Source organism: Dipteris shenzhenensis, chromosome 30, assembly GCF_047967505.1.
Source record: "Dipteris shenzhenensis isolate YYH24624 ecotype China chromosome 30, Dip_SZ_1.0, whole genome shotgun sequence".
Taxonomy (NCBI): domain Eukaryota; kingdom Viridiplantae; phylum Streptophyta; class Polypodiopsida; order Gleicheniales; family Dipteridaceae; genus Dipteris; species Dipteris shenzhenensis.
The window spans coordinates 2,805,879-2,816,532 of NC_141625.1; the positions used below are offsets into that span (position 1 = coordinate 2,805,879).

The window sequence follows — 10,654 nt, forward strand, 5'->3', positions numbered from 1 at the left end:
GGCAGGGAATTGTCAGGTTATTGAATCAAGCAAGATCAGTGTAGAAAAGGATCATTCGTTAAATAGCGACATGCCACAAAATCTGGGTACTACACAAGGGCCGGTTCAACTTGCTGATCTCTAGAGTTTGTTGGAGCTAAGGTAGAAGCTTGTCGCTGTTGGAGAGGCATCTAGAGCATGGGCTTTGGATAAGACATCTGAAGGCAGTCATTGGCAATCTCGTTTGGAGGAGCATTAGTTGGAGCTTGTCTTCGATGACATTGTTCGCAGCCCATCTTTTGAAGGTCTTATGGGAGCAACTGAGAGGCTGTAGGATCCTGCTGTGGGCTGAGGAGGCCCTCTCCAAGCTACTAAGAGTAGCCTATCAGAGAAACTGAATCTCTTTGAAACAAGAACACAGAGACCTATGTCTCTCTCTCTCTCTCTCTCATGGAAGAATACTACATCATAATCAAGAAATGAAATCTCTCTTTCTCTCACGAAAGAAAGAACTCTAATCAATGATGGAAATTTTCTCACATGGATGGAATTTTCTCTCAAGAAAGCGGAAGTTCTCTCAACGGAAGAGAACACTCAATCTCTTGATCTCTCAAGAAAACTCTCAATCGATCTCTGACACTCTCTCATGCTCTCCGATCACAATGCCTCAGCAAAAGGCAAGGAAGCTCTGATACCATGACAAAGTATGAAGAGGGGAGAGGAGAATAGTGGAGATGAGGAGAGAGGGCACATCTAGAGAGCACACCACAGATGACTAATTGTAAGCTAGATTTAGTTGAAAATGTAGAATATATACAAACCCATTTAGGGTTAGGGTTAGGGCGTCTAACCCTTTCCTTTATAGCACTCTATATGAGTTAGTGCTATGCACATGTAATCACATGATGTTGAGCGTGATCTCTCAACACATCTATGATTGTTGTAGGAATATGTTAGGTGGAATTTTACACACATTAGGGAGCATTATTTTGAAAGGCACAAATAAGGAAAAAGAAAGATGGACAAGCTACCAAGGGGAAACACAAGGACCAAGAGACAAGTTTAAGTACATGGAGCTTAACAATGTTTCTTTGGACATGCGCAAGGTCCAAGCTACTATGGTAGAATTTTATAACATGAAAGCATAGCGTAAATAACTTGTCTCTTGTTTACTTGAGTTACAATTTCTTAAAGGTCCTCTTTAACAACGTAAATTTATATACTTTTTCATATTGTGGATGAAAGCTTATATTTGCTAGGTTGTGAAAGGCCAAAAATTGGAGAGAGTGAGTACTACTCTGATGAAAAAATCCATTTTGCATGCCAAATATAAGGATGTTCAAAAAGATTTTAGTCAAGTCAAATAGGCACATTTGGTGGCTTGTTGCATTTGTACTTCCTAAAGAGACACACTTGTATACTTGAAGAAGGGGTCTTTAATAGATATCCAACAAGTGTTGTACATGCCTAGATCAAAGGAAAATTTATTTAATTTGAAGGATTTTGATCCTTTCAAATAGAATGGCACATGTCAAGAGATCTTAAAACATTGAAATGCATGTTTGGAGTGGAATTGAGTGCAAATGCAACATACTTATTCCTTTTTTTCATGCACTCACAACAAGTTCAAGTGACCAAGGACACAAATATAATATAGAAGGAAAGGGAAAGGGAATCCAAAGAAGAAAATAAAAAATTGGTAAGGGTAAAGATGCAATGAGTGATATTGTAGATGATGATGTTGACAAACAAATGTATAGGAACAATGGAGTGATCAGGATGTTGCACCCAACAAAGATGAAATTGATGAAAAATGGGATCCAATTTTAACCATTCCATTACAAAGAGTGCATTTTTGTGTGTTGCATGCAAAGATGCTTCTCATTGAGAAGTTGCTTTACTTGCACATTGTATAAATAATATGGAACATGAAACCAAAAGAGAGTTGCAGCATCATGTGTTGCAAGGGTCAAAGCTCTTCTGTCAAGCATGGGACTACATGAAGGAAATGGGAAAAATCTCTATGGAAGATTTGTGGAAGAAATTATGTGCCATTTATGAGAAGGAAACTACCTCTAATAAAGTTTACCTCATGAAGAGGTTGTTTGAGCTGCAGATGAAGGAAGGGGTCTCCATTTCTTCTCACTTGAATTATTTTCAGTTAGCTTCAGGCTCAGAAGATGAATTTTGATGTGGAGACTAAGGCAATATTCCTCTTATGTTATTTCCATCCTCATGGGATACCTTCCATACAACTGTCAGTAACTTTGTACCTAGCGGAGTACTAAAGTTTGTTGATGTTGTGGGTAGCTTGTTGGTCGAGGAGATTAAACAGAAGTACAGAAAGGGAGATTAGAAAGAAAAAAGGGTGTTTAACAACCAAAATCCATTTAGGAAAACATTGGGTCACCAAAAAAAATGTACATTGATGTCATTAATCTAAATCATAATGGAAATTTCAATCTCTTTGGGGGTTATTTTCTGTAGACATCTTTGAGGGTATTTAATATGGGCCGATAATTATTGAAAGGTTTAACATGGCATAAATCCTTAACCATAAATGTGACTTTATAAAGTCCTCAAACTTGCATCACAAGAACAAAGCAAGCTAGTAGAGCAATGGATAAGAGGATAAAGAAATTGATCTCCACAAAAGAATACAACAGATTTCTTAAAGAACGACAAAAACAAAGGGAGGTGAAAAGTGAAGATAGTGGCACACACATATGAGACATATTTTAATCTTGAAGAAGAGGAATGATGGAGAGGTGAACAAGGACATGAAAGAGCACAAGAAGAAGAAGAAGAAGAAGAAGAAGAAGAAGAAGGAGAAGAAGAAGAAGAAAGTTCACAAGAGAAAGGAGAAGAAATAGTACAAGACAAATAACCCCAAATGCAATTACAAGGAATAAGGGAAGGAGAATCCTCAAGCAAAAAACAATGCTTGGAGGAATCTATTCTTGAGGAATGGAGGAAGGGACAAGAGAACCAAAAATGTATGAGGGTTCCTGTGGTGCAAGTACAAGGCACTAAATGTAGCAACCACCATGGCATAACAATTTTCCTAGAATTCCAACACCAAGAAGGTCAGCCAACAGAAAAATTTTACTAGCAAGAGGTAGAAAAAACAAATCTAGTAGAGTTGGTAGAGGTGGCAAAGGTGTAACTAGAGGTGTAGGTGGAGGTGGAGGTGGAGGTGGAGGTGGAGATCGTGGTGGAAGAAGACATCGTAGGAAGCCTAGTATCTATCATGGGAGTAGTGGTATTAATACTTGACTCACCGGACCTCTCCCTGGGTCCTGCTGTCTAATCTCTCTCTATGGATAGTAAGTCCCATCATAGGGCTCTCTCTCGCTCTTGAAGAGCATGTCTCCGTCTTTGGCTTGAGATTGTAACTCTACGTTGCTCATCCACATTGCCTCAGCCAGAAGCCCATCCCTCTTTGGACCCACCCTCTGGATGTTGCCAAATCTCAACCCCACTGCCAGTAGCTGCATCTCCTTGCTCTAAAGAAGGTCTATTTGGGATGTGAAGCTCCTTTGGGGGACTCTTGGTAGGGTTTCTCTAGGTGAAGCACAATAGGGGAGATGTCCAACATCATGGTACCCACCATAATTTTGGTGGAATGCCCCTCTGCAATGCTCGATCCCCAACATAGAACCTGTTTATGTGCTCTAATAGAACATCGTGTCTCCTTTATCCAAAAGAAAAGAGGAGGCTGATTGGGACCCAGGTGAAATCTTCCTCTCAGCTCCATGGTTCTCTACCATTGACCATGAAGATGATCTACTCCCAAGCGATCCTCTCTTGCTATTGGCATCTCTGCAGAGGAAGCTCCTTCCTACTATCCTCTACAAACTCTAGATTGTTGAAGTCTGCTACAACAATCAAGGAGTCAAGAGTTGGGAAACACTCAATCAATCATCACATCTAAAAAGTAGGGTGGTGCTATCTGTAGGCTGGTGCATACACATTTAGGATACCAATGTTGGCTCTATGCTCTTCTAGTAATTTCTTATCTCATACAAATTTTGATGGTCCCACAAGGAGACAGGATGACCAAACAATTTTTCAAGATCGCAGGGCACCGATCAACTGGGACTCAGCTCTAGCAAGACTGCGATATAAGCAAGGATAGATGCACATAGACCCTCAAGATATTCTCAAGATGGCCACAAATTTTATTGGTAGTTATTCTAGTCTGAGGAGGAGTCTCCTACAGTCCTTGTAGCCTAACAGAGGAAATGTGGGATAAGGTTTCAACAATGGTCCTGTGGAGCTTGAGCAGATAGTTAAACACACCATTCATAGATAAGGAACTTTGGGAGGCCCTCTCACCTCAAAAGTGCCATGGGGAGAATGGCCTACTTTTTGGAGTTTTTGGGAGTTTATTGTCACCCTCCTAAGGCATGTTTGTAGAAGATATTCAACTTTCATTCACTTCTTCATTCTCTAAGTTAGGGCTAGATTTTCTTGATGCCAAAGCGGGGACTACCTACGCACTGTTGCTGGACTCTTTCTTTACTCCGTTCTTCTCATCTACAATCTTCTATCGGCACTCATTCTGCTTGTGCCCTGCCTTGTTGCAATAGAAGCACTTGATCTTCCCTTTTTATCATCAGAAGAAGATGGGTTACCAGAGTCCTTACCCTTACCTTTCTTTGATTCGGTCCAAAAAGCCGAATCTTCTCCAGTCCTCGTCTTTTGACGCATCTCCTCCTCTAGAAGCATCGCGCTGAAATCCTCAAAGTTGAGGGGCGGATTCTGTTTTGCGTATTCAGTGCCGTAATAAGACCACCGTACTTTGGTGGGAGAATCCATATGCACCTTCATGCTAGATTCTCACTGGTGATGGTGATGCCAATCACAGTCATCTGATCGCACAGATTCTTCACCCTGGTGATGAACTTCTCTATCGCTTTAGACTCAGACAACTTCTCGTTCATGAGTTGAGTCTCCAGATTCTAAATCTGCATCTGATTCGTGGTCTTGTGCTGATTTTTCAAGACCGTCCATGCCTCCTTCGCTGTGGTGACATGTTGAATTAACGCCATGATGGAATCACTAACACTACATACAATAGAACACAGCGCATCTGCATTTCTTCTTGTCCATGCGAGAATCTCATTCGCAGTTGGTACTATCTATTGTCCTGCATTGGCTAGATTTGGTCTCGCAACCGGCCTCACGTCCACCCTAGTAGCAGTGTCGCAAAGCTCGTATGCGCTTAGGATGGTCTTCATCTTGAACTTCCAGAGTGGATAGTTAGAGCCGTCCAACTTTCCGCTTTCGCCAAGCGGTGGGATTCGCAGTCTTGCAGGCTGGGCCATCTCTCACAATCTGCTCGCAAACAGAAACACACTACCAAATCTTCTTGCTAGAGTCCAGGCTCTGATACCATGTAAGAAAATAATACAACGTGTGTGCTCACAATAGATAACAGGATCTCGTACACAAGAGAGAAAACAAGATAGTATGGAGAATCAAAAATTTGATTACTATAGAACTGATACAATAGATGGCGTTGCCTCCCAATCGTGCCACTGACCATACGATAGAACCGGTGTGCAACTGACCTACAGACTCCATTTGGCCTAGAGCCATCCGGGATCATCTGAGGCTCCAAACGGGCCCCGCAACCCGAGAGTGGGTTGCCTCGAGAAATGCTCCGTCTACCCTCAGTGCGGTCAGTCAAGGGATGCCTTCCCGCACTTGCATGTAGCCTAGTTGGCAGTGTGCCTACTCTATCTGAAGCCGTCCAGGCATCAGGCCACACGTGGCCCCCATCTGGTGTCCAAACCAGGACCTACCAGATAACCGAGCTACTCAAATGCCTTCTCCTCATATGGGGGGCTTACAAGTAGAGTTAGCTAGTTCTCACGTAGTTACACGAGAGTGGAGCATTGATATTTAACACTTAGCACATAAGTACTGCTACCTTGTATAGACGCACCAATGCTATATTCTCTACCTCCATTCCCTCCTCGACCTTAGCAAGGTCCTTCTTTGAACACCCTGAACCTTTGGAATTTGTTATATTTAAAGTTTTCAACATTGAAGACAAGGTCACTTAGAACATGATCAAGGGTTCCAATGAATAGGTCTAGGAGGCTAGTTGCAGGCATAGGAATATTCGAGGACCTCATGGGGAGCTAAAAGCTCATGGCTTGGAGGGGTGAGAGCAAATAACATTTCTTAGAGGTAGGAGGGGTAGAGAAGAGTAGAGAATGGAAGCAACAATATATTTCCTTTCGACTTGCAAAAGATTTTTATGCTGAGTTGCCTCCTCTTCATCTTTGAATTTGACCTCTCCCTCTACTCTCCCATCCTCCACTATCCTCACATACCTGAAGTATCTTTACCCAATGACCCTATGTTTAATGAAAAGTGTGTTTAGCATAGTCAACTTTGTATATGCTACCAAACACTTTCAAGATAATGAATTAATAGCAAATTTTGAAGCCATGTATGGTCTTTGGTGGTGTCACATGCTTCAATGTACTTTCTGTTTTTAGAGGAAAGACCAAGACATTGTTTGGAGCTTGACTATGTGATTGCTCTTGTAGCAAACATATAGACACACCCTTTAGGGAATATCTACTCATGTGGGGACTATTATGATGCTACCAATAGATGGGGCTGCACATAACCTCTATGGGGAGGCATATGGACTGGTTTATATGGCCCAATGGAGGGGCAATGGAGCTAGGGTAGAGCCAAGTAGTAGCTGCAAGAAAAAGGGCCTATCATTTACTATATATATCTACCATAGCACTCCCAAGAGTTGTCGTCACACCCAACTTTTTGCATATTGGAAAGAGATTGGAAATATATCCAACAATTCATCCCACAACATAGCATTGCACAAAAAAGAGAAGAGTTACAGCTTTTACACAAAGAGAGCTAGCATTCCACAAAAAGAGAAGGGTTACATCTCTTACACAGGGAGAGCTAGCTGATTAAGGGATGTCATTGTACTTTGTCTCTGACTTTAATAGAAAATGTACTTCTATAGACAAAGAGTTACACACACACACACACACACACACACAAAGACACACACACACACACACACACATGCGTATAATAAAGAATATAAAAAGGGAAAAAAAAATTTAGTTTGCAACGTCTCCTAGCAACCCAATCTTTGTGCATCCATCTGCATCATCCCCCCCCCTGAAATAATTGTGGCCGACTACCACATAAGCCATACAACCAAAAAAAGTACAAAAAAATCATTTTTCATAGAGTACACACAAAATTTCAAAAAAGCTAAACATTGTCAAGGACAAAGTCACAAAATATTACATCTCAATCAATATTTATATATACAACTGGCATTTCCCAAGACATGACAGTTCTTGGATTGAATATTGAATGAATAAAAGAGAAGCTATACAAAGCTTACACAATTGAAGATTTTCCACCCAAGAAAGTCTTAGGAGGGCTTGAAAGAACAACAACGTACTCCTAGGCTCTTGTTGTTGCCAATTGCAAAACTTCCTTGTATACAACATTCGCGGTAGAAGTCTTTTCTGCATCCTCATCATCGACATCAAACACATCCTCTAGAATGAACACCTTGACAGTGTTGGATGCTCGGACATGCGAGAATGCCACATACAACTACCCATGACTGAACATCAGCGTCGCCAAGTACAGTCCCAAATCAGACAATGTTTGGCCCTGTGCCTTGTTGATCATCATGCCGAATGCCAATCGGATAGGAAATTGCCTTCTCCTCATGTCGAAAGGAAGTTTTAGGTTGGTTGGAAGGAAAGTTATCCTTGGAATGAACGTTCTATCTCCAGCATTGGTACTAGTAATGATCTCAGCTTCCAACACTTTCATGTGAAACTCCTTGCAAATCAACCTCATCCCATTGCACAGTCCCTAGCGAGGATTCAGATTGCGCAACAACATTATAGGAGCATTCTTTTTCAAACCAATCGATGGGGGGGTATCCACCACCAAGATTCAAATTGTTTAGGTACTTGACTGCATACAAAAAAGAGTCCCCACCTGAATTATCCACCGAGTCTGCATTGAGATACTCATGTTCCTCCCTGGGCATTGCCTTCAATGTGGTAGCATTAATTGCATCAACCTCAAGGTTCTGAGGTGCAAGAATAGCCCGCTCTCGAAAATATGATGCATAGTCCAGAATTGTTGCAAGCCCTCTATAAACCCATCCAATGAGACCTTCCATGGACTTTGTCTCTAAAAGCATATGCGATGGAATTATAACAATATCTTCTTTTGTACATCTTTTTATACCATTTTCAATGTCCAAGACCCACTGTGTGAACTCTTGCTCAGCTAAGTTATCACCATTCCAGAGGACCCGCATATTCTGCATTAGCTTCAGTATTGTAGTGTGAACACAAATCCTTGAGTAGCATAACGTAGCATTGACAATGTCTTCTCGTCTTGGCTTTGGAAGAACTGGCAAGACTTGCCTAAAATCTCCCCCCAATAAAACCACCTTTCCACCAAAAATTTGCTCATTTAACATGATATCCCGTAGAGTTTTTTCAAGTGCCTCAAAAGCAAATCGATGAGCCATGGGTGCCTCATCCCATAATATCAGCTTAGCCATCTTCAAAACATTTGCAAGGTGACTATTCACCTTAATATTGCAACTGCTAGTACCATCCAACTCCAATGGTATCTTAAACCATGAGTGTGCCGTGCATCCATTAGCTAGTAGCAATGCTGCAATCCCTGAAGATGCACATGTCATAGTGATGTGCCCCTCCCCATGCAATCAAGAGAGTAAGCAATTGTAGAGGAAGGTCTTTCTAGATCCTCTTGGACCATCGAGGAAAAACACCTCAGCACTGTTTGCATAAACCCTTGCCAAATTTCGATCAAAGGCAACATGTTGGCAAGGATTCAAGGTACTTTCCATCTGCTGGCCAGTTTGTGCTTCTTTCACAACATTAAACATTATTTCTTCTTGCAATAAGCCATTTGTAGCTTCTGACAAAGATGATCTATCGACAATAGGCATTCCATCAAACTTTGATAACCTTCGGCCATGTTGTCGAAGAATGTGCTCTAAGTGTAGTATAGCCTTATTTCTTGCCAAGGCACGATGACCAATTAAACTCCCCGTACTTGCTTCTAACACGTGGAAAAAATCCTCTAAAATCTCATAAAAAAATATATCCCACAAAACACCAGAAGACATTGGCTCACAAAAAACCAAAATTGTGACGAATAGGTGTCTCAACTGGGCACTATTTTGATAAAACACGGCCTCTTGCATACACATGAACCATTCATCGTCACTTTCCAACAAACCCCTAGCTATGCATGCAGCCTTGAAAGTAGGATAGACTTGCCTATCAAAAGTACGAAGGTCATCAAAACACTTGCAGCCTCTACATACATTAAGCAACATATGCATGAAGTACAGTTCACTAGCTGATGGAGAAATATTGTACATTCTGCCAATGGTATTGGCCCTCTTTCTTGTAGTCCACCGCTTACTGCTCTTGTTCCAGACCAACTCGCATGGCAAGTCACCGTACAGCAAGTCACTTGCATCATGTTGTAATTGATTGTAAGTGAACCATTCTGTGAGAGTAGTCTTTCGACTTTGTTCCTGATCAACTACATTTTGCAAATCATCATCATCTCGAAATATGATGATATTGCACATTGGAAGATGGACTTGCAGCCTTTGCACGTTTGGTTTTTCATCATGCATGGCATACTCATAAATCCACCAACATGCTTCTGATGCTGACACATAACATGCATCTAGGTAACTACTGATTTCATCAATGTTAGCATTGACTGGGTCGTGTAACTGCCCTTGTACTTTCACACGATTTAGCTGCATCCTAATGATTGCCCTATCATGGCCCTTGTATACATACTTGTATAAATACTTGACTTCGGTAATAGTGGAGCAAATTTCCACATTGATGTGTGCCTTGTACTTTAGGGACAGGAAAGGATTAAATGGCACAATCCAGTGGTTACTTACTATCCCCCCTTTACCCGTATCTTCCTGCCATCATCACGATGCATGTAAACATGATACCCATCATTGCCAATCACAGTAACTCAGAGAATGCATGTGGATACCGACAAATGCATTTGCCTTCAACCATGCAAGTTGCAGAGACATTCATTGCACCACATGGGTCATGGACATTGCATTGTCCAATAATCTCATGCAACTTTGGGAATAGTGTTTTATTTGGTAGCTCTGCACACACCAATCGATCATAGTGGCTGATCTCCATAGGTTTGAAGGCACCTTCTAAGATTAATAGTATATGTGAGTGGCAGACCTGTCTTTTGGAACTCAATGACACATACATATCCATCCACCTTCCCAAATAAATTATCTTTTATAATTGATTGCATCATATCCTTATTATTTTCATAAAAAATGCAAGTTGTCAAATCCGAGCGATCTTGTGTAGTTTGTCCTGGCAGCACCCCTGCAGGTATTTTGGGCCATTTAAGATTGCAGGTGAATGTGATAAATAAATGAGGTTTTCCTTTTTTTCTCACAATGGCCATTGCATCCTGGTAGAGCTGACACATATATCGAGGCCCTCTCGTAAAAGAAGATGGGAGCACAACTCTACGCCCTACAGCATTGCCTAGTGCTATGCGTGCCCCATCAGTTGCATTTATCATGTCCACCAATCCT

At 41.4% G+C, this 10,654-nt stretch overlaps 1 protein-coding gene across 1 annotated transcript; it reads right to left on the reverse strand.

Annotated features, from left to right (window-relative positions):
- Positions 1 to 7,810: 7,810 nt before the first annotated feature.
- Positions 7,811 to 9,172, reverse strand: LOC147881605 (uncharacterized). The gene is made up of 3 exons (XM_087401216.1): positions 8,813 to 9,172; positions 8,465 to 8,578; positions 7,811 to 8,332 (listed from the first exon to the last, which is right to left on the reverse strand). The coding sequence occupies exons 1-3, from the start codon at positions 9,170 to 9,172 to the stop codon at positions 7,811 to 7,813; spliced, it is 996 nt and encodes a 331-aa protein (XP_087257342.1).
- Between the last annotated feature and the right edge of the window lie 1,482 nt (positions 9,173 to 10,654).

What these genes read in the sequence shown, in the direction of transcription:
- LOC147881605 (XM_087401216.1), bottom strand. Translation starts at nt 9,172, where the DNA reads ATGTCTTCTGGTGTTTTGTGGGATATATTTTTTTATGAGATTTTAGAG. An exon ending in TTTATGCAAACAGTGCTGAG is followed by an intron (nt 8,579 to 8,812) that starts GTGTTTTTCCTC and finishes AATGTTTTGAAG; the next exon opens with ATGGCTAAGCTGATATTATG. An exon ending in AGCAAATTTTTGGTGGAAAG is followed by an intron (nt 8,333 to 8,464) that starts GTGGTTTTATTG and finishes AAGCTAATGCAG; the next exon opens with AATATGCGGGTCCTCTGGAA.